Genomic DNA, 24,133 nt, shown 5'->3' on the forward strand with positions numbered 1-24,133 from the left:
TATAGGGAGGGATCCCCTTGGACTCACACAGCAGTCATCCCATTCGTTGCATGCCATAGTCAACTGTCACTTCACTTCCCTGTGGGGGGAGCCCTGCAAATAAAGGCCCCTTCGCACTGCACAGTCCCTCTGACCTTGGTGATCTGTTGAGGCTGCAGCCAGCTAAGGGCCCAGGCCCGCTGCTTTGCGCAATACTGGGCAGCAGGCTGAGACCCACCCAGCTCATTACAGCCAGCGCCCACCAGCTGGCAGGGAGCAGAGGCTGGAGAGCCCCTCCCCCTCCCAGCCACTGACTACCCCTCAAGACAGGCACGTGACCGAATGACAGTGGTGGCGGGGCCACTCATCCACCTCCCCCCGCCCCCCAATAACGGTTCGCCCCGGTCACTGACTGGGGGAGGGGGAGGGCGCGTGGCGGGGTTCGGAGGGGCGGGGCAGATGGGCGGGCGAGTGGAGCCAGCGATTGGAAGGCGGGCGGTGACCTCACATAAAGGCTCCGCCCCTTTCCTTTCCCTTCCTCTCTTCCCTCCCGGCCGGCGCGGCGGGAGGAGGGTATATAAGGGGGTAGGCGGGCGGCAGGGCGGGCCTGAGCCCGTTCGGCTAGTGAGGTGAGGGGCGGGGCGAGGCGAGGGAGGAGGGCGGCGTTGTGGGGCTGGTGCCGGTCCCGCCGCAGCTGTCTCCTCAGCCCCGCGGTGGCAGCAGCGGACTCAGGCGGCGGCGGCGCTGAATCCTGGAGCCAGCTGCAGCGGCCGGTGCCTGGCGCTATGGGTGGGGATGGCGGGCGGCGGCTGCAGCATCCTCTTCTCTCTCCCGCCCCCCGCGTAGCTGCCTCTAGGGGTGGCGGGGCCGCGAGGGAGGCGGTGGCGGAGCTCGGCTCTGCCCGCCCCGGGGATGCGGCGAGGCGTCCTGCAGCGGCTCCTGGCGCCCCGCTTCCCGGGCCGGGCTGCGTGGCGCTTCCCGTGTGGCAGCGGGGTGGGGGGAGGCTGGGAGCAGCGGCGGCCTCCGAGCGCGCCTCTCGCCTCCCCTCCCGATGGTGATGGGTGTGATCCCGGGATGGGGGAGGGGGCCGAGCTCTCCTCTCCCTTCCCCCGTCCTGGCAGGCGCTCACAACAGTAGCACGCACAGGTGCAAACTTCCCGCTAAGCTTGGTAGCTCCTCATGGCGGGAGGGGGCCGAGGGACTAAATTATAGATGCTTCTCTTCTCTCTCTTCTCCCTCCCCCCCAACACATCTGGTGCAGGTGGTTTGAGACTGGCCTGCAGAGCGGGAGGCTCTGCTGCCCTTTTCCCTTAAATTCAGCTTGCGGTTCCAGGGGGAGTCCCCTTCCCTAACTGAGCTGGGTTGGGTGGTTACAGGCAAAGTTAAAAATGAGCGTGACGGTCTTTACTAACGACCTGGAGGTTAGGGCGAGACTCCTGTGAAATGCCTACTGTTTTCAAGGTTAAATCCCTCTCACTCCCCCCCCCCCCCCCCCCAAACTTGTGGCTTTTTTTATCGCAGCCTAATGATATTCTTGGGCTGATTGTTTCCAAGGATGTTGCAGCTGCTTTGGCTTTATGGCTAAAGGTTTTTTGACTAAGCAGCTTTTTTTTTTGCCTCTTATCAGTTGGATTTAAAAATGTGAGTTATTTTAGTCAAATGTTTTATTGAGTTGCTTATAAGGTAAGGAGAGAGAAATGCATCAAATCACTTCAGTAGGAGTTGGAAGGGAGGAGTTTTAATTCTTAGTTACACCAGTTAAATGCATGTTGGGGTTGGAGGCTGGGAGTGGAATCTGCAGTTGCTTACTTGCAGATTTTTCCCCTGTGATGAGTGCAGGGATCTGGCCTAGTTTCACATGGTCACTTGTGTTTCTGGAATCATCCCCCTGCACTGCCTATGTGAAGGATTTCTGTTATCTGAATGGGTGGGGAGATGTAAAGTTTCTCTGGTTTGCTATCCTTGCTTCCGATGGTTCCAAGGGAATGGGGGAGAGATGCTGATTTATATATGGGTCTGGGTCTTTGTTTGTGTGTTAAGCCTTTAATAGTTACCAGTGCAAATGCAGTAATTCTCAGAAAGGGCAAGAGCTAAACTACCCATTTTTTGGCAGGTCCATCTGTTTCAATGGTGCAGCTTTCCCAATCCCCTTTCCGTTGCCCATCGCCTTCAGGTCACTCAGAAGGGGGGGAGGACAGGAGTATGAAGCCAGTGAAGCCACAGGTGACCTCTGGTCAACCTGGGGAGAACCAGCCTCCCCTGAGTCCCCTGCAGTCTGCTCTGAACTCTGCTGCCGCTCCTTCCCAGGCATATGAGACTTACATTGATAATGGACTTATCTGCCTCAAACACAAGATTAGGAACATTGAAAAAAAGAAGGTAACTTATTTCTTTGCTATACTGAAAAAATTGTTACTTAAATATGAAGTTCAAGTTACAGTTCATCAATAATAAACTTTAAATCCTGCTATAAGACTGTTATATTGCCTGCAGAGTATATAATCTAATGGGTTTGCTGCAGCTAGTATAAAATGATCAATAAAAGCAGCTCATATTCAGCAGTAGCTCTCAATAAGGTGTCGTCCTCTGTTTGGGATGTCCTCAGAGTAATATAGCACTGGTCATTTTTGTACATTTTGGCTTGTTTAGATATCTTTGAATAGAGGGACTTGGGTGTATGTTGTTTAAAATTGCATATGTTGGTAATGTTACTGTCTCATATAAGAGTAAATGTATGTAAATGGCTAGATAAATCAACTCTAAGCCATCTGCTTTTTGAGGTTTTGCTCTATAGCTGCTGTAGTTTTCAAAGCTTGAATAGCATGCAAGAGAATACTCCTTTAATGGGTTGAACTAGATTTACAAAAAATTACAGGTTAGTTAAAATCTAACTCAGTCATATTTGTGCAAAACTTTGCATTCTACTTGTATTGATAACATGCATATGATGTAAGATCCAGTGATGCATGGTAAAAGTACAGATTAATAAAATTGCTTCCTCTGAGTCATAAGTGCAAGGTCATTAAATATGTATTCCCCATCACTTTTTATAGACTGAGGCTTGGACATCACAAGCATGTAGAATTTTGCAGCAATTCTGTTTTTCATCTTTGTCGTTTGGATTTTAAGTAATTTAAAAAGCTCTAGTAAGAAGCCTAGCAGTCTGTAAAAGAGCTGTTCTTTTGAAGGTGTTTTTTTTGTCTTGTGTAATTGATGTCTGCATTCCTAATATAAGATGTCTGACTAATTTCCTAGCTTCATGACTGAAATGTTGCCTTCACAAGCCATTTTCACATAATTTTCAAATCCTTGGCAAGAATCTTTGTGATCAGTGAAGATGGTGTATATTCCAAGTTAATTGAAAATCTTTTTTTTTTTTTTAGTGCCAGAGTTCAAACTTTTCATGTTTTCATAACTTCAAACTTTTTCCTCAGGCAGAGATTCATAGCTCACATGTTGGGCACTAGGTTGTTAACTTTCCTTCTTGTGGACCGTTTCCTCCAGTAGCTTCAATTTCTTTAAAGCAGTTCTGCACACTGCATTCCAGTGGTAGTCCATCTGCACAAATAAATACATTTAGGCTTAGTATTTCCCTTGTATCCTTGTCTTTTCCCTTACGTGTGAATTACAGTAGGGCGCCTCAGTGAAGCAGGAAGCTGTATACATTAATATTCAAATAGTTCAGCTAGAGAAGAGTGTATCCTCTGCTTATGTGCACAGTATCATTATATGAGTAATATTTTACTTGGCTGTGTACCTTCAAGGGGTGATATTCATTACCATGGTTAATGGAATTAAATTTCTTGTCTTGTACAAATTTTACGTTTACATAAGTTTCACAGTTGATTAAACTGCATGTATGTATGAAGGCTCTTCAACAAAGGAGCTTTTGTAGCTTTTATGTAGTTGTTGCACTAAATATGGCTACATACCCTGTTTAAATTAGAATCAGACGGTAAAGGACAAGATGAAGAGATTAAAAAAAAATTCTAAATATACTGCATGTAGAACCTTGAAGGATCTGTGGTTTTTTGTCTGAGAATAAGGTAGCTGGAATAGGAGCTTCCAATGGAGTAGGGATTTAAAAAACGTTTACTGTAACGATTAAAAATCCTAGTATGTACATGTGCTGCAGGTTCTATAGTATAAGACTTGTGCTGCAGAGCCCACAGGGCAGCCAGCATCCCAGGAGTGGGGCTGGGAGGCTGTCTACTGTATAAGCTGGCTCATGGCATGCACTGGCTCTAGTTGCTGCCCCACACAGCAGGCTCTGCAGAATTAGAGCCCGAAGCACAGGGAAGCAGTTGACCCCTCAGAAGTGGGGTTGACAGCTGGAAGCTGATGTGTAGTGGTGAAGAGGTTAACTGTAACAAACCATTTTTGTGCGTTTCTACAGTGGAGCATAGTTCAGATATGGAGAGCAAGTCAAGTGATGCCTATAAAAGAGGGATCTGAACAAGTTGGGGCACCTATGTTACAGATAAGGGAAGCTAGTTAAAGGCTTAGAAAGCACTATGACATGACAGTGCAAGTGAGACCAAGGAGGCAGCAAGATAAGAGGGGCAGATAGGGGACATAAAACAGGTAGTAATGGCCTTAAAGCTAGGCAGAGTTGTGCAGTGTTTTGAAAAGCTTAAATTGAATGGGGAATATATACAGAACCAGTGAAGTTATGTTTAGCTGCAGCATGTCAGCTTACACCCAGGATATATATGGAAGAGCTGAATTTCTGTTTCCATGATGTATGCATAATAATGTAAAATCCAATTTAATTAACCTGTTAAACATGAAATTTAACAGGTTAACCAGTTAGTGTGGGGGTGCTTCAGACCAGCTCCTCCTTTGCATGGCAGTCCGGCTGGAGCAGCCCCCCATTGCAGGCAAGGGCTTCTTCAGCCTGACCAGAGCAGCCTCTACTTGTGGCCCCTGCCTGGACATGCCATAGACAGGGGCAGCTCAGGCATCGGAAGCAGCACCCCTACCTGTAATGTGCCCAAGCTGCTGCAGGCAGGGACTGCTCTGGATGCTCAGAGCAGCCCCTGTCTGTGGCAAGCCTTGCAGAGCTGGAGCCAGGGCTGCTACTGTGGGCAGGGAGTTGATGTAGTCCCCACTGGTTAACCTGAACTAGTAAGCTTACTAGTTAACCTTTCATATTCCTAATGCATAATCAGTGTATATAACAGCTTGAGAATCTTTTTTTCCCCACAGCTCAAACTTGAAGATTACAGGGATCGCCTGAAGAAGGGAGAAACCCTCAATCAGGACCAGCTGGTGAGTTTGCTTGCTTGTCTTGTCTCTTAGCATTTTATGGAAGGTAACATGAAAGTTTCAAACACATTGAAGATGAGGCTGAAGTTGATGAATCCCAGTGGGGTGTTTGAGGAGGAAGGCATGGGGCAGGCACTGTCCCCTCAGGCAGAGCAGGATATAGCAGCTACTTAGTGAATTGTTCCCACTGTTTTTTCTAAATTCCCACAAGATTATAAAACAGGTCTAAAAGCTTTGAGGCACCTTTACATTGACAAAGTACTGTAAAGGACATTATGAAATTTTCCCATCAAAATGTGTTCCATTAACTGTACTGCTACTCCTTTCTGGAGATGGTCAGTTGCCAATATAAATTGTGTGCTTGATTCCTCAGCTCTCACTAGTCAGCTGTCTGTCATGTGAGACTGGCCACGTGGCTGCATATTTTTGAACTAAGTAGAAACAAAAGATCAGATGTAATTACATTAATGTTAGTTGTCTGCACTTGGGGATTTCTTCCAATGCTGCCCACTCATTCTCCATCTATTTCCCGGTAGCTTAAGAAGATGATCAAAATGGTTAAAATCAGTGGGACTATCTTACATGTTTTGACAATCTGCAGCAGAAAGTTACAAATTCTGCAGATTTCCCCCAGGAGTATAACTTCAGTGTAGATCAGTCCTCTGATGCATGAAAATATTCCTGAGGCAGCTCAGATAGTCTTGGCAGCAGAATTATCTAAAGGTGGATGGATATTGGCCTAACAATTGGGAGCAGAGTTATGCATGGTTACCCACTATAATCAGTTCCTTCAGTGAAGGCTCCATCTGGACTCCTAACTGCCAATAGAGGATATTCATTAAATATTGTGGCACAACAAGCATACAAACACCTTAATAAAGGAAGCCAGCAAATTACTAGTCTAATGGAGAACATAGATACTGCTGCAAAGGGAAACTGGGCATAATCGGTAAAAGGCAAGAATCACAACCCTAACTATTTTTTAATGTCCCATGTAAAATGCTGTTGGCATTTTTTTGATCAAAATGTGTAGCAGATTGCTATGTAGAATGTCCTATCTAAAGAAATGTAATAGGAACACTGCACATTAAGGATGATGTACTTTAATTTATTTATTAGAAATACTATGCTGCATCTTTTAAAAGGCAAATACTATTTAGTGCCTGGTGCCTTTCTCATGATTTTCACTGTTCTGTCCTCAGTCATTCTTCATGGCAGTGCTTATTAAACTTCTGCTTCTTGAGCTATTTATCAGATACCTGATCAGATTTAGCCCTAGTTATGTCTCAGTGCAGCAACTTCAGTTAAATGTTTGTATTTTGGTAATACTTACTATATATTGTTGGAAAAAGACAGTCCCTGTCCTGAATTGCTTAAAATTGAAAAGTGATGAATGACAGGAAGGGAAGAAGGATAAAATGTAATCAATCTTGTAAGTAATATAATTTGCAGTAATGTATGATATAAAGCCTGCTAGAATGAAGAAAGACTGTTCTGCAACTAATATTACTAAATGCATTTAATCTTGTCTTTCTGACACTTTTATTCTAAACATACTAGAAATGGAATAGATGAAATTTTAAGTGAAAAGTAGTTTTATGCCTATCAAATTGTTCCAGTTACACTTGGAATTGAATCTAGAGCCTGCTGTTATCAATAGATCAGAGTTGCTGAGCACCCTCAGTTTTCACTGAGATTATTTGAGCTAACATTGAGGAAAAGTGGCCATGGGATAAGAGGGAAGGTCCTTTCTTGGATTGAGAACTGGTTAAAAGACAGGAAACAAAGGGTAGGAATAAATGGTAAATTTTCAGATTGGAGAGGGGTAACTAGTGGTGTCCCCCAAGGGTCAGTCCTGGGACCAATCCTTTTCAACTTATTCATAAATGACCTGGAGAAAGGGGTAAGCAGTGAGGTAGTAAAGTTTGCAGATGATACAAAACTGTTTAGGATAGTCAAGATGGAAGCAGACTGTGAGGGACTCCAAGAAGATCTCACCAAACTGAGTGATTGGGCAACACAATGGCAAATGAAATTTAATGTGGATAAGTGTAAAGTAATGCACATCAGGAAAAATAACCCCAACTATATACGTACAGTATGATGGAGGCTAATTTGGCTACAACAAATCAGGAAAGGGATCTTGGAGTTATCGTGGACAGTTCTCTGAAAACTTCCACGCAGTGTGCAACGGTGGTCAAAAAGGCAAATAGGATGCTAGGAATTATTAGGGAAGAGATAGAAAATAAGACCCAGAATATCTTACTGCCCCTGTATAAAACTATGGTACGCCCACATCTTGAATACTGTGTACAGATGTGGTCTCCTCACCTCAAAGATATTTTGGCCTTGGAAAGAGTTCAGAAAAGGGCAACTAAAATGATTAGGGGTTTGGAACGGGTCCCATATGAGGAGAGGTTAAAGCGACTGGGATTTTTCAGTTTAGAAAAGAGGAGACTGAGGGGAGATATGATAGAGGCTTATAAAATCATGAGTGGTGTGGAGAGGGCCGATAAAGAAAAGTTATTAGTTCCCTAAATAGAAGAACTAGAGGATACCAAATGAAATTAATGGGTAGCAGGTTTAAAACTAATAAAAGAAAGTTCTTCTTCACACAGCGTGTAGTCAACCTGTGGAACTCTTTGCCAGAGGAGGCTGTGAAGGCTAGGACTATAATAGAGTTGAAAGAGAAGCTAGATAATTTCATGGAGGTTAGGTCCATAAAAGGCTATTAGCCAGGGGATAAAATGGTGTCCTTGGCCTCTGTCAGAGGCTGGAGAGAGATGGCACGAGACAAATTGCTTGATCATTGTCTTCGGTCCACCCTCTCTGGGGCACCTGGTGCTGGCCACTGTCGGCAGACAGGATACTGGGCTAGAAGGACCTTTCGTCTGACCCAGTATGGCCGTTCTTATGTAACAGCTTCTAATCTTTCTACTTTAAGATTCAGTAGACAAACATATTGCAAGTAGTCTAGGAAGCTTTTAAAAGTTGTCTAGATAGTGTACATAGGCAGTAGAAAGAAGGAAGGGAGACACAAGTATTATGGCAATACTACTAAATATGTAAATCTCCTTATTTGCAACATGCACGTTGCAACACTGAATCTGAAAATGAGTAGACAAGTGAAACTAAGACCAGTGACTTCCATTTTTTCAGTCTGAGATGTGAAAATGTCAACCTTTTTAAAAGCTATATTAACCTAATGTTAGAAGTGTCTTTTTTCTTAACACTTCGAATAATTTAATGAATATATAAACTCAGTCTCACAATAGGTCATCAGTAGACCACTAAACCCCAGAAGATTAAGATGACTAAAATACTGGGAAAACCTGTATCAAATGTGACAGAGCACTTTGTGTAACAAGCTTTAATCATAGTGTAATTTTTAATATTGAGTGTAAAAAAGCTGGCTTCCAACACTATGCTAATTTCAAAGAAAATGTTTTCCCCTGCAGCAAAGCTGTTTGAAAGCAGTTCACATTTGAACTCTTTGGATGGAACTTTCTGAAATATAATATTGTGTATGGTGACAGGTCCCCTTTCAGCCTGTCTACTGCACCTCTGTACGGGAGAAGCTTTTTGCAACCAGCTATGCATCACCTAGGCTATGTCTACACTTGTGGCTTCTTGCGTGAGTAATATGCAAATGAGGCTAAACATGGAATATCACGGAGCCTCATTTGCATACCTAATGAGCCACCATTTTTTTCAGAAGAGGCTCTTGCGCAAGAAGGAGCGTCTACACTGCCCCTTGTGCAAGAAAAACCCTCTTGTGCAATGCTGTTACACCTATTACTTGAGAGGAAGAACGGCATTGCACAAGAGGGTTTTTCTTGCGCAAGAAGGGGCAGTGTAGATGCTCCTTGCGCAAGAGCCTCTTCTGAAAAAATGGTGGCTCATTAGGTATGCAAATGAGGCTCAGCAATATTCCATGCATAGCCTCATTTGCATATTACTCAAGCAAGAAGCTGTGAGTGTAGACATACCCTAGCTAGTGTATCCAATCAGGTTAATTGAAGTCTCTGTTGTGTTTCCCATTATCTGAACAAGTGTGTATGTGATTGCTTCCAGGACTGTTGATTTTAAATTAATCTCTTCTGTTGTTCATTGGCCAAAATCTGTCATTTCTGAAACAAAAGCTCAGTTTAAGTAGCTTGGAAAGACTGAGCCCTCCAGGTGGTGATCTGTAATGCTTTGTTGATCAAAAGTTTGGAGTGTAATTGCGTGCGCCTTACCTGCTCCTTGGGTTGATCAGTGCTGCCATTCTAATTCTTTAGCTTTTTAAAACTAGATTAAATGTAATCTGCATATTTCCCCAGCTTTAGAGGGGTAGCTGATTTAGTCTGTAACGGAAAAAACTAAACAACAAATAGTCTAGTAGCATCTTAAAGGTTAACAAAACATGTAGATCGTATCATGAGCTTTTGTGGGCACAGCCCATTTCAGATGACAGGAGTGTTGGAAGTAAGTTGTGCCCATGAAAGCTTAAGATACCTTCTACGTGTTTTGTTAGTCTTTAAGGTGCTACTAGACTACAGTAAACTTCCGATAATCCGGCACCTTTAGGACCCAGGGGTGCCGGATTATCAGATATGCCAGACTATTGGAAGGGGGGCTATGAGGGGTCTGGCCCCAGCCCCCTCATAGCCCCCCCCTTTCGATAGTCCGGCTCTGCCCCAGGCGTCCCTGATTCAGCCGCTGCTGGTCAGTTTCAGCAGCGGCTGAATCGGGGACGCCTGCAGCAGAGCAGCGGGAGTGCTGCCTGGTTCGTCAGGTAGTACCGACCCTTGGTGCGGCGAGACCAACCCAGCAGCCCCCCAGCTGCTCTTCCCCAGGTGTCCCCAAGTCAGCGGCTGCTGAAACTGATCAGCGGCTGACTCCAGGAAGCCTAAGGCAGAGTCTGACTTGGGGACACCTGGGGCAGAGCAGCTGGGGTGCTGCCGGGTTGGGTTCCGCAGCCCCAAGGGGCAGTGCTACGGTACCTACCTGGCAGCACTCCAGCTGCTCTGCCCCCGGCTTCCCCCATTCAGCCGCTGGTCAGTTTTAGCAGTGGCTGAAGCTGGGGGCAGAGCAGCTCCAATGGTCCGGCTGCCCGGAGCACTTCTGGGTTCCTGATAGTGCCGGACCATTGGAGTTTTACTGAATTTACCGTGTTTAAAGTTTTTCCTAGTTTTCAAGAAACATCAAATACTAATTCCTAGTACATTTTATAATGGAGATTGCCTATCTCCTAGAACTGGAAGGGACCTTGAAAGGTCATTGAGTCCAGTCCCCTGCCTTCACAGCAGGACCAAGTACTATCCCTGATGAATTTTTGCCCCAAATCCCTAAATGGCCTCCAAGGATTGAACTCACAACCCTGGGTTTAGCAGGCCAATGCTCAAACCACTGAAACATTTTTCTATTGACTCTAGTATAATTGTTTTCAGTATAGGTGGGGAATCGTGTATTGACTACAAATTATCTGAAGTTCTGTAAACCATTCAGTCTGGTGCCTTGTATGCTTCTACATGACTAGGGCTCCAGGGTGCTATGGTAATGCAAGTACTAAATACAAGAAACGGAAATGTTAATCATATTTAACTTGTTTCCCTCTTGCTTATAGCTAAGTGTCTGCTTGTGCCTCTAACCTATTAGGTAAGGATATGAGGCTAAATTTACAGTGCAGTTTCTACAGCTTGTTCTAAGATTGTTTGAGACAGTCATGGTGGATGCTAGTTCCAGAAGAAACTCTCTCAAACTTTAGTTCAGTGTCTCTACTTCATGAGTGGAAACAAAGTAGGGGCATCAGTATTAGTAACTTTGGAGAACTTTCTGTCCAAACACAAGCACAATAGTGTTAAATAGCAACATCTTTTCAAAAATATTAAATGATTAAAGATCCATTTAAATCTTATTTCTCACTGGAAACTGGTGGTTAAATATGAGCGTAACAGTGATATATTGGAATTTGCCAGCTAGGGCATGGTCTCAAGCTTCTTGCCTAAAGTGAAGTTATTGTAATTAAACAGTTGGTAGTGTATAGTGACATTTGTTAAAACAGAGTAGAAATATGGATTGTGTGTCATCTGTGCTCTGTTCTTAAATTGAACCTAATTAAAGTGATGCCTAAAAGAAAAGGACTGCTTAATTTTATGGAAGTACAATTGGTAACTATTTACTAGCTCTTTCTGATTCTAAAAGCTTATATTGGTAAGTATCTGATCCAGATCTAACCAATACTTAATTTTTTACTTTCTACATACACTCCTTGGCTACGTCTACACTGGCCCCTTTTACGAAAGGGGCATGCTAATTTTAAACTTCGTAATAGGGAAATCCGCGGGGGATTTAAATATCCCCCGCGGGATTTAAATAAAGATGTCCGCCGCTTTTTTCCGGCTTTTCCCCAAGTCGGAAAAAAGCGGCGGACATCTTTATTTAAATCCCGCGGGGGATATTTAAATCCCCTGCGGATTTCCCTATTACGAATTTTAAAATTAGCATGCCCCTTTCGTAAAAGGGGCCAGTGTAGACGTAGCCCTTGAGGAATTAACTGAATTCTGAGATCATAAAGAATAGAGGCTTCCAGTTGAGGCACTCTGGCTTCATTGACTCGACAGCATCCTTTCAATCCAACTTTAAAACTTCATGTATGTTACAAATGATTAGGATCAGTTATTTTCACTCGAACTTGCATTATAGCAAAATGCTGTAATGTTTAATTTGAAATTATTGCAGGAATTAATGCCTCCAAAGCATTCATGACATTTAATTGTATTCCTATTATTGGGTTTGCTGTAAACAGGTTTCATGAACCAGTCTTGGGTGTTCAACTACCAGTGTTGGGTGTTCAACTACCAGAAAGTGTACCTCAACAGTGATTATTTCAGAGAAGCTCCATTATTAGGTTTTTCATGAGAACTTGAAACTTTGGTTAAAGATGTTAGAGAAACAGATAATTCTTTTTCAGACTTACCTTCTGTAAATAGATTAACTTTCAAAAAGCATTTTATGAACATGAAACTACTATACTGTACACTTTTTAAAGGGGCATGAGTTAATTTGAAGATTAAAAGTAGTTTCAGGTGCTGTACCCTCATGAGTTTGTGTTTATAAAATGCTGTTGTATCTTTATGTATTTTTGTCACTGTTGCTCTGAGACTTATGTGAACTAAAGGGAAAGCTGAATAATATAAATTGAGGATAGTGCCCCAACTTCCCAATCAGGATAAGGTAGCATTGCACTACACTGCCTACAAACCTGTATGAAGGGTCAGTCCCTGCCCTGGAGAGTTTATAGACACTTTCACCATATTCTAATTGTAAAGTAGCCAAGTAAAAAAAAAAAAAAAAAAAAAAAAATCTCTGCCCCCCCCCCCCCAATATGGTAATCTTGGGTGTTAACTTTTTACAATAGGAAAAGTTTTCAAGAGAAGTGACTTAACATTGTCTTATAAACAAATTTGAACCTGTAATAAACACTTTAATTTAGCATGGATACTAAGTTGACTATGAGAATGGTTAGGATTTAACTACAGATTAAACATATATGCTGCTAGATATCTATGTATTGTAGGAAGCAGTGGAGAAATATGATGAAGTGATACACAACTTGGAGTTTGCCAAGGAGCTTCAAAAGACTTTTTCTGGACTCAGCCAAGATGTAAGTAAAACCTGCTCTTTGTGCTCTAAAGATCTATAAAATTATCAGACTCGCGTTCAGAAGCTGTGTTACCATGGATCTAAAGTGGTAATCCAAAAGACAGAGCTGGTAGTATGACCTAGGTAGCTTTACATTCCAGAAAAATGATTATTCTAGCCTTTTGCTTTTTCTAGTTAGGTAACATTGAAGAGATCTTATTAGTCTAACTGTAAAACTGAAATTTTTGTCTCTGGTAAAAATGTGATCAGGGTGTAGGATTGTTGTAGACATTTGCAAATATTGTTGCTAGATCATGAAGGCCAGTGATTTAAGAGTATCAAATCTCAGAAAACTACTGCTGAAATATGTAACAAGTGCAGTCAATTTTAGATTACTCCAGGATGTTCTGTTTCAAGTGGACAAGGATCCATTTGTATAAAGCCAACCCTTTTTAGCAGTCTGAGTTTCAGGATTGAACTCGCAGTTCTTTGTGCGGCCAAGTGAAGCTAGATTATACTTCAGCTGTACACAAAGCAAAACTCCATTTCCACTCATGCCAGTTGCTCAGTTCAAATGGGAAAGTGGTGAAAATACTGCAAATTAAGAGCCAAAAACACTAATGCAGAATTACCCAATATTTGGGGCTCATATACAATGGTTAGACTCTAGAACTGGATATATTGCTTCACTTTAGGTGAGACTTTGACGTTCTTTTGAGTAGAAGTTAGTGTATTGGCATTCTGGCAGACACCCTCCTCTTAAGTTCTAATCTAGGGCTGAGAGATAAGGTTACTACACTTAATCATTGCACTGTTATTTCCCTGTCTTATCTTGGGTATGAAAGATTCCATAAAACAGGTCTTGTCATTCACTAGGGTCTAAGCAATTTTTCTAGAGAAGTTGTTCCTCTTGAATTTGTATTTGTTTCAGGTACAATTTGGTTCGTAGGCTAGTGAGAACGCAACTCTGGTAAGATGAGGGTTAAGATTATTCTAGAGTATCTTTGTCCTAGAAATTGCTTCATGCAGTGTTGCCATCATAAATTGGAATTTTTTTGTCATTATTTGCTTAAACTTTTGGATGTCTGTATATTTCACTCAAGTTTAACTTGTACTCTAAGAGCCTGTGCTGCTTTATGAATATTTACTTCTCCATATTTCTGCTCAATGTAACTGTATGTTCTCCCCTGGTAATATTAGATGTTTACGTGGAAGAATTAAAAGCTATAGTTAGTTACTCCCTTATATTGAAGCGCAAACAATGGATTCTTGTCTTGTTTGTTTTTACCAAATACGGATTCTGCCAAAGCTTAATTGTTCCAGAAGTTAGCTCTAGGTAAAACTCCTTTCAGCCCTTCCATACTAAATGGTGTTCCTTTATTACATTGCTGCAAATTTGAGGACTTTGATGTTACTGCTCAGTAGTTGTATGGAACAACTTGGGTGCATTTTTAAAATTCTGGAATGCTTTGGAAATCACTGAATTCTGTGTAACTTGATATAAGCATGCCACAGTGTGATGGAGGGGCCTAGTCATGGAATACATAGGGGAGCTACATGCTACTTGCACAATGACTGTTGAAATTAAGTATTTCAGTCTCTTGTCAATACTGGAAAATCAAGGGAATATTGGGCTTCTGGTGTATTCTGTCCAGAAGCTTGTAATTGTCAAGTATTTTTAGTGGTATGATTTACACTGAAACCTTTCCTTATTTTTGACCACTTTTGCATTCACTGTCTAACATGCTTATAATTACAGTAACTGCATACTAAAACATGTAATGTAACTTAATGGGTAATACTTACCAGTTTTGGATAACTAGTGGGGGCTGAAGTCAGGGGGCTGCTCTAGCCCCACAAGGTCTGTTGTGGACAGGGGATGCTCTGGCATCATGTTTAACCGGTTAATCAATTACATGGTTTTTACATAATACTGGCAAGGGCAAAGTGCCATTGATTCATGATGTAATTTCTTAGCATTTCAACTGTATCATGATATTATGCAATTTTTAATTAGCACTCGGTCTCTTCATAGCTTACAAACATCAGATACATCATTGGCATATTATAAATGACTGTTGCATGTTTTAATCTAGGCAAGAGGAAATTATCAAGTGAAGGGTTAGATCAAATTGAAGGGTTAGAAACTGAGCATTGGATTTGTACCTACAGATTGAGAAACTGTATTGAAAGAACCTGAACAGGTTAGCTGCTTTTGTAAACTCTTGTAAGCATTTATCTGTATCTTTAGGTGCCCAACTACCTTTTTTAAGTTTAGCCTCCAGTTTGCAATTTGTAATCCAGTACCCAGTCATTTATCATTCCCAGTTTAGTGGATCAACTCACTCTTGTATTCCAACAGCTCCTGAAAGCACAGAAGAAGGCTCAGAGACGGGAGACTATAATGAAGCTTGAAGCAGAGAAGAAAAAGCTACGTACAATACTGCAAGTCCAGTATGTGCTGCAGAACTTCACTCAAGAGCATGTTCAGAAAGACTTCAAAGGTGGCCTGAATGGTGCAATATATTTGCCTTCTAAAGAACTAGACTACCTCATTAGATTTGCAAAATTGACATGCCTGGAAAGAAATGAGAACCTGAGGTAGGTTGACTTTTCTCACTCAGTCTCCTGTGTCATATAATAGAATGCCTGTGTATAAACTCTTTCATAACATGCTATATATATAATTTTTATTTGACTTTGAACACCAATTTATTGGAGTGGCAATTTGGGATCTGGCACTGAGCAGGTTTGCCACTTCTAGTGTTTGCATTTGTGCCATTAACTCTTCTGTACTGGGCATGCAGACACCTAGCAGTCACTCTCTCCTTCAGTAGTACTTTGAGCTCCTGCTGCTGTATGTAGATATAAATGGCAGAACTGCCCTTAGACTCCTCTGTTCCTTTTTACCACTTGCTGTGGTCACTGGAACACTGAACAGCTCTTGGCTTTTGTGTGCAACTTATGTAATATTGTTAGGTTAGTGATTAGTCTGGCTAGTATAGCTAAATCTTAGCTTTTAAAATATTTTGGACTGGATTTTTGCATTTCTGGGTTTCTTCTGCATACAGTTCTGTGGTATGCCCTCAGGATTGATTCAAGCTTTCCTTGCTTGAGGCCTGGGACAGTGAATGACCCACACAATAGCTGCCTGAAATGCCTGGGTGAGACACATAAGAACAGTGCTAGATGAGCAGGGTGTTTAAGTCTCTAATGGAGGATAAGGAGGCTAGGCTGAAATCCTTCTGATGAAGGCAGCACTCAGGCTACCATCAGAGCTGTTCTGGTTTGACTTTATGCTGAGTACAGCAACTGAAGAGAGCAGGATGGCTTCAGCTGAATCCTATCACTGATTTCCCTTGCCAGTACTGGGGGGGGGGGGGGGGGGTATAAGACCTACAAAGAAGCCCCAGCCAAAGAAGGTCTTCATTATGTGTGTCTAAGACAAAGAACATCATCAAGACCCATACCTGAAACCTGTTTACATATTCAGCATCCCAGAAATGTTTAGGTAGCAACAGATCAGCTCTGCTGGCTACTGTCAGTGTCCATCGCTATAAGAGTTGAATCCCCTGATGACTTTCTCATCCAGTACTGGCAGTTCAACCTTTGGTGCTTGACTAGTCTGCTTCGCACATTGACAGTACCAAGGGGAACTATCTAAGGGGAAACCTGTAATGATGTTTCTGCTGTCACCACATTCTCTTCACTGGTCCCTGGCACAAACTGGGCCCACTTGCTCAGTGGTCAGAGGAAGGGGGAATCTTCTTCCTCAGACTGAGGTGGGAAGCTTTGTTTCAAAATCTGAAGCAGAACCTGCTTGTTTCCTTACAAATCCTTTCTGCCAGCCTGCCACTACAACCCATCAGTGGGTACTGCCAAGGAAATGTGGCTAGACTAGTAGGGTCTGGCCATGTGTTGGTGGCCACTTTGGAATATTTAGTGGCTTCCCTAACTTCTGGATCTTTCCCCATACCAGGTGTAGTTAGTACCTTCATTTAGATAGGTGGAATCTCTACACTGGGCTGCTCAGTCTCCAGGGTCTGGTACCCCGTTGCATACTGAGCATCAAGAATAGGTCCTAGAGCCGGAGCAGCATATGGCAAAGAATCTGTTCTTTTCCAATCATGACTTTCTCTTCATCCTCTCCAGATGAAGTGATTTCCTAATGGGTAACTTCTCTTCCTCCTCATGATGATGATTTTTATCAGAGGTTATTGAAGAGTGGCACATTCAGGTCTTGAACAATCAGGGAGTCCTCACATCTGGGTGACATATTTTATAACTGAGTTATTTCAGGCTGGCTTTGCCCATTAGCAGCAGTAATAGAGCTTCTAAAGACTGACAGACTCCATTTTCATTGTCTTCTCCCCCCCTCACCAGATGTTGAGTACCTCTGAACTTATCCATCATTGGACTTGGTGGTCATGACAGATACTAATGAGAGATCATGACAAAGTATCAGGCTGCCATCCCCATATCCAAAGATGTTAAAAGCCTGACCTTATTTGGCAGAAAGATTTCTTTGATGTGGTCTTGCTGACTCTTCTAGGGTGGTACAATTTTAATGTTCGGGGTTCCAAGTTGAAGTTCAGAGAGCTGCTTCTGAGGAATGCAAGGTAGGTGTTCTACCCTCATTGAACAGAGAAGAAAGTAGTCTGAAGAATGTCACTGTAGGAGTGGCTGGATTTAGCAGACTTAGATGCTAGAACCATAGCTTTTACAGTTGCTCCACACAAGTAATATTGTTGTAATCTTCAGGTATTCCTTGTGAAGACCAGAATACTATCCAGGACTTGCTGCTTAAGGGTCTTTCTCTACTCTCAGAGCTTGCTGTCTTGCTTGAGACTAAAGTCTCTAAAATCACCTTCAAGTCCTTAAGCTTGTGCTCGTTTGCTGTAGTTTGAAAACACTAACAGTTCCAGCAGATGGTATTCTGCTCTGTTTCTTTGACAGGACCTGGGCATCAGCCTTCCCTTCCTGCTGCTTTGGCTACTGTTCCAGTTCTTTCAGGACACATGGAAGTACAACACAATCATTTTGAGGGGTTGGTGGAATTTGCAGGGGTGGGCTGCTGGCAGCTGGGGCCCCAGGCGGAATGCGTGATCTGCGCCCCCACCTCCACAGCCCTCCATGGCATGATGTCATCATTGGGCACCCTGTTTAATGCGGCGCCGTAGGCGATGGCCGAGTCGGCCTATACGCACAGGCCGCCCCTGGGAATTTGCCATGTCAGTCTCCATATCTCCAGACCCAAGCACCTTTTACCTCTTTAAACTGTTACACTTCCACAATGCTTAGTAGTGAATTATTTGGACCCCTGGGTGTTGAGCACTGAGGAGGTGAGATGTTTTCCAGTTTGCTTTTGCCCTTTCTCCATACCTCTGTCATGAGATGTTCCACATTCACAAGGTGCAGTGTCTCCTTCTATTAGAAGCGATTAAGTGGATTCCACATGTTCTGAGGGAAAGGATGTTTTAGTCCCAATAATGAAGTGGGGAAGGTGATTTCAAACCAATCTGATCTCTCAATTCAGCAGGTTCTTAAAGATAAGGTTCCACAGTCACCTAGTTTTATTCCCATCTTGGACACTGGTATGTTGTCCTGAACTTAAAGCTCACTTTCCTATGGCAGTTAAGCATGCAGGAAATAGCTCTGGCTTCTGGTAAATCAGAAAATTTTTTAGTTGACTGTATTACCTTTGGGCTCTCAGCAGCACTCAGGATCTTTACAAAAGTGATGACAGTAGCAGCATTCTTCTAAAGATCTTGAATTCAGGCTTACTCTTATCTGAAGGACTAGCTTCTCAAGAGCTGTTACAAACTACAGTTAGTGTAGTGTAGACCTGATCAGTCAAGGTTTGATGCTCTAGAACAGGGCTGGGCAAGGGCAAGATGTGGTCCAGGGGCCGAATCCAGCCCATGGATTGTATTTGGCTGCTCTCTATTTAGATTTGCTGCTCATGCCACCAATTTTTCAGACAGTAGGCCATTATTTAAATGGCTAATAGCTCCCAGTCACAGCACAAGCTGTCTTGTGTAAATTATTGCCCACCCCAATCTAAATGGTTAAATACACTAGACTGTCTCAGAACTTTGCTGCTAACCAGCCCTGCAATCTATTACCAAGCTGTCATCACCTAAACTCTGTGGTAAGGATGCCCTCATGATGTCAGTCCCCTGGATTGTCTAGACGTGTCAATCAGTGAATGTGCATGTACTCAATCTGCTGATGCTCCGGCTAATGGCAGATGGTCTGTTCAGAATGGTGTGCATACCTGGGTATACAATGTACACAATATACACAGGGTCTGTGGTTCTCAGGAGATTTTAGCTTTATATATCCATGTTTGAAGGAAAAGCTGTCAGGCTGGCATGCCAAATATTTCAATCACAGATTGGAGGAAGCTGTCTGCTAATCCTTTCAGACACAGCACAGGGGTGCCTGCTCTTCTAGACTTTCAGGAGATGATTCTAAGAACTCTGTGGTGTTAACTTAGTAGGTCTGGAAGAATTTTACATGTCAGAGATACACAATGACCTAGCTGACTGCATGAGCAGATCATTTGAGTCACCACAAGTGATCACTTTGTCCAGATGTGGCCAGACACATCTTGAAGAGGGGATTGCCTAAATAGACCTGCTTGTGACTGACTCGGTAGGCAACAGAACTTCTATTGAGTTCCATAATTGATGTGTGTAGGCTCATCTCTGTGCTTTTGTCAATCCCACTCATTCACAGGGTATTACGAAAGATAAAACAGAAGTAGGCCAGAGTCAGACTTAAAATCCTTGAATGGCCAACTGGTTTTCTACTCTCCTGTCACAATCGGTGGAAATCCCGATTACACTTTCACAAGACTTGACTATGATCTACTCCACCCAAACCTACAGCCTCTTAATTTAATTCCATGGATGCTCTATGGCTAGATATTAGATAAGTCTGGACTAAATAGTTCAAGAAGCTTTGCTATATAGCATCATACAAATGTAGAGTGGAAAGTACCTCTATAGATGATATATTCCTGCTTCAGTAAAGAGGACAGGACTAAGTAGTCTCTAGACTAGGAATGTTGGTGTATACTTGAGTAAACAATTAACCGATAAGCCTATGCTTACCTGTTAATTCTGTCCACTACGTGCGTGCACCCCCTCTCCCTACCCCCCAGCGCTGCCTCTGTTAGAGGCAGCGACGGGGGAGAGAGAGCTGGTGCCCAGGAGGAGCTGACTTTCAGCAGGCTCTATAAAAGCACCAGATCCAACCACCCCCCCTTATCCACCACAGAGGTTGGGGGAGGGGTGGGGCAGGCGCGGGAGCCAATATGCATGTGGTGCTGGCATTGAAGACAGCTCCCTGCATGTATCTGCTCCCATGGACCAGCCTACTCTTGCTTACTGCCCCTGTAGGAGGCAGTGGGGGGCAGGCAGGAGCTGGTGTGGGGTGGGCTCACTTAAAACCTCGTTCTCTGCAGTCCCACCTGTGGTGCCACCTGTCTTTCCCCCTCCTCTTACCTGCCTCCCAATGCTGCTGCCTCTGTCAGTTGAGGGCTGTTGAGACTGCTACAAAGCAGCCTCTGTTTGCATGGAGGTCCAAGCTCCATGCTGCTCTGCATCGCATGAAGCAGCCTCTGCTTGCGGTGGGCCCAGGCTCACTGTGGGAAGATGCTGCTTCACAGCAGCAGTCCCTGTCCACAGGGGGTCTGAGCTTTCACTTTGCTCCTTGGTCATCAGGGGAGGGAGAAGAAGAGGGAGCAAGGGGAAAGTACTTGGGTTCCTGTCACTCCTGGCTGGTGGAGTACCATGCATGCTTCTCACAGCTGGCTTGTGAAGGAAGGGGGCAGAGGAGTAATTCATGAAATCAGTACTTTCCCTTGCTCCCTTATTGTCAGGGGAACAGGAGGAAAGACCAAGTCCCATCCCAGTATGCATGTCTGCTGCCCCTGCTCTCCTAAAACTCTACTCTTGCTCAGGATTCCCAAAATGAAGTCCTAATTGGATAGGTTGTTCTCCAGTCCTTTATTAAATTAGAAGCTCATCAGACCTCCTGTCCTTATAGCCTGGCCTGGGCCACAGTGAAAATGCTACCCTCAGGGTAGATAAAACTGGTGGCTTATTCTATAATTAAAATCACTAAGCCAGTAACACAACAGGTTCTGTAGGTACCCACTGATTAACAAGAAGCCAAGTAGTCTCCTTTAGTCATTCCAGCTCTTGACTTATTGACTCCCATCCAGACAACTAAACGGTTTTCAGTAACTGTTCGCTATTCAGCATATGTAAAGTTTTACCAATCCCAAAGGATTGAATAATTAACCCTCAGCTCATGTCTGATCTTGCCCAAATCATGCTGTCAGCCAATCCTTAACTGAAATTTCATTATTGAATGATTAAGGAATTGTACACAAGGAGTTTGTGGTGTTAGCTCAGGGTTTTAGCATTTACTTGTTTGCTAGTAAAATTCTCTCAGTGCTGAAGAGCTGCATTTCAATTCTGATTAGATATAAAGTCTGATATGATAGGAATACCTTGTAAAGTGTATGGAAAGACCATTTAACATCAGTTCTGTGGTTCAAACTTTCCCTGTTCAAAGTTCAGCAAGCTAAAGATGAAATGATCAGGCCTAAGGTTTCTTTTATTCTATCAAAGCCTGACAGACCTTTGCACAGACACTTTTACAGAAGGACTTTCCTCAAAGGAAGAACAGGCAATGCAGACTGTGGACCACTGCTTTGAAGCTCAACTTTCATATGAATACGTGAGAACCAGTTACACTAATTTACAGAAGGCACACTAATTTACAGAAGGCAGTTAGCTCGTCCTCTATTATAACGGATACTGTCTTCAGCTTAATTGTGGGCTCTGTGGGGTGTCTCATCCTTGATCGTAAGGTTAGCTGACCCTTAATATTGGTAATTAAGACACTAAAGGGAAATTAGCATCTACAAGTTATTTTGTTTACACTGTTAGAAAATTAACAGGATCTAGGTAAATGCAAATATATTTGGCATCTACCCTTGGTTTGTTACTACAAAAAATGAATGGTTAATGAATGCTGGTCTAGTGTATTGCTTTGAAATTCACATACAAGTGAATTGTCCTGATCCAGTTGTAATGCCTCTCGTTACATTGTTATGGGTCAGATACGGGTTGGCTGATAGGCTAGTGTCACAGATTGTGCATGCCACTCTTGATGACTCAAGTGCAATCACTCTAGCTGTTACACTTCTTAGATATGATGTACATGTCCCTTCCTTGATCTACCTCTCTACTCCTCTGCATTATATTAGTGCCAGCAAAGACTTGAGTGGAAGCTGTGGCAAACTCTGCCCTTTATATGTGCACTTAGTAGTGTATGGTAGCAGGGGGAGCTCAAGCTATATCAGGTACACATGATGGAAGAAAATTTCTGGTGGCTGGGCATGCACACTGCCTGAGTAGAATGTACATGTGCAATCCATCTTGGAGAACAAGTTGGTCTGTTTTCTTTACAGCACTCAAGTGGACAAACTTGTTTCAGAAATGCATGCATTCTGATCTACAGTGTCGTAAATTGCTTGCAACTTGTCCTGATACAATGTCTTTCAATCTGTCCTGTCCCTGATAGTATAATGAAGTGTCTATTGAGTGTTTCCTACTGTAATAGAAATGCCACCTGACCTGCTTAGTGAAAGTGAGTGGCACTTCTGCCTCTCTGCTTCAGGAAGAGGTACTCCAAGTGTCATAAATGTGTGTTCCCTGAGGAAGGATATGTTCCCTTCTGTATTCAGAAACGAGAAAGTAGATCACGATTCCATCAAACATGAAGGGGTATTAGTAAATAGTTTTGGGCCCCTGTATCTGATGTCTGCATTGGTTATCAGCCAAAAATAAAAGCAGCAGGCAAAAAAGTGGATGCTGCTTTAGCATTAAAACGAATTCAGGTACTAAAATGTCAGTGTGGTGTATCTAAAGGCCACCAAACTCTTTCTGGCGTTTATTCACTGGCTATAGTATTTTTCAGAGGTATACATACCCCTGGTGGTACAAAGAGGTATTCCAGGTGGTATATCAACTCCTCTTGACATGTCTGGAAAACTAGGCAAGAACTAGTAAAGTCAGTACAGACTAGACAGGGGCGTTTCATGGACCAGGGGTCAGCAACCTTTGGCTCCCCTTCCTAGGGAAGTAAGAGTGTAGCCATTTAAATGGCTAACCAATAAGTATGAGCTTATCTGTTAAATGGTTATGGGGCTCCCGGTCTGACTCCCAGAAACTGCCTGTCTTCCTGTGCTGTTGCCTTGAATACAGAGGCAGCAGTGGGGGGGGGGGGGGGGGGGGGGGAATCAGAAGCCTGTATGCATGGGCTGGCATGCTGGAGCCAGTATGCTCAGGAAGCAGGTTTAAAAGCAAGACAGGGGAGTACCCACAGGTAGCAGGTGGGAGCTGGTGCACGCTAGGAGCCATGTGCCACCCTACATTTCTCATGCAGGGGCAGCAGCACTGGGCAGGAGCCACCATAAAAGCCAGCTCCCAATGTGCACTGGCTCCTTGGGAGCTGGCTGCTGCTCCAGGTGTAATCTTGTACTGTTGAAACTTTCAGCAGTTGGCTACACAATTACATGCATTTTAACATCCCAACTCAGAACATCAGAGTAAACTGCTGGGGGGCAGGGGAGGCCCTAGACTAGTTGCCAGCAACTGATGCCTTAGGCGAAACATGCAATTGGCACCCCCACCTCCAAACCCCTCAATGGTATTGCACCACCATTTGATGCCCCATTTAACTTGGTGCCCTAGGCGACTACCTAGTTCACCTGTATGGACAGGCCGCCCCTGTTGGTGGGCCACAGACCTTTTATGGACACTTAATGTCCACAGGCATGGCCCCCTGCAGCTCCTAGTAGCTGCCATTCCTGACCCGCGAGAACTGTGGGAAGCTGTGTGCGCTGGTTGCTACTTCCTAGAGCTCCCATTGGCTAGGAATGGTGAAATGCAGCTAGTGGGAGCTGCAGGAGATGTCTGTGGATGGTCAACATCGGCAAAACATCTCAGCCTACCTGTGGGTTGTCCTGATAGCTGAGTGCCAGAGATTGTTAATCCTTGCCATAGACAATGACTTGTTTATACTGCTCTATAAACTCTACACTAAAATGGAAGTATAATATTTATATTGGAGGATATATACAATTCTGTTTAACTGATTAAACATAATGGTTAACTGATTAAAGGGGTCATCGGCTGTGCTCCAGCCTGGTTGGGGTGGAGTGGTGCCCCTGCTTGCA

At 43.5% G+C, this 24,133-nt stretch overlaps 1 protein-coding gene across 10 annotated transcripts in view; it reads left to right on the forward strand.

Annotated features, from left to right (window-relative positions):
- Positions 1-485: 485 nt before the first annotated feature.
- CAPRIN2 (caprin family member 2) overlaps positions 486-24,133 on the forward strand; it is a 79,458-nt gene continuing 55,810 nt past the window's right edge. For 8 of the 10 annotated variants that reach the window (XM_075940633.1, XM_075940652.1, XM_075940643.1 and 5 more), the window contains exons 1-5: positions 646-768; positions 2,093-2,358; positions 5,188-5,250; positions 12,809-12,895; positions 15,236-15,474. In XM_075940633.1, the coding sequence (XP_075796748.1) occupies positions 765-768; positions 2,093-2,358; positions 5,188-5,250; positions 12,809-12,895; positions 15,236-15,474 (659 nt within the window). In that variant the 5' untranslated portion in view covers positions 646-764. Of the gene's footprint in view, positions 609-645; positions 769-2,092; positions 2,359-5,187; positions 5,251-12,808; positions 12,896-15,235; positions 15,475-24,133 lie in introns of those variants that run through there. The other 2 variants (XM_075940655.1, XM_075940660.1) reach the window with 2 other exon arrangements.

This window comes from Pelodiscus sinensis, chromosome 1, assembly GCF_049634645.1.
Source record: "Pelodiscus sinensis isolate JC-2024 chromosome 1, ASM4963464v1, whole genome shotgun sequence".
NCBI classification, from domain to species: Eukaryota; Metazoa; Chordata; order Testudines; family Trionychidae; genus Pelodiscus; species Pelodiscus sinensis.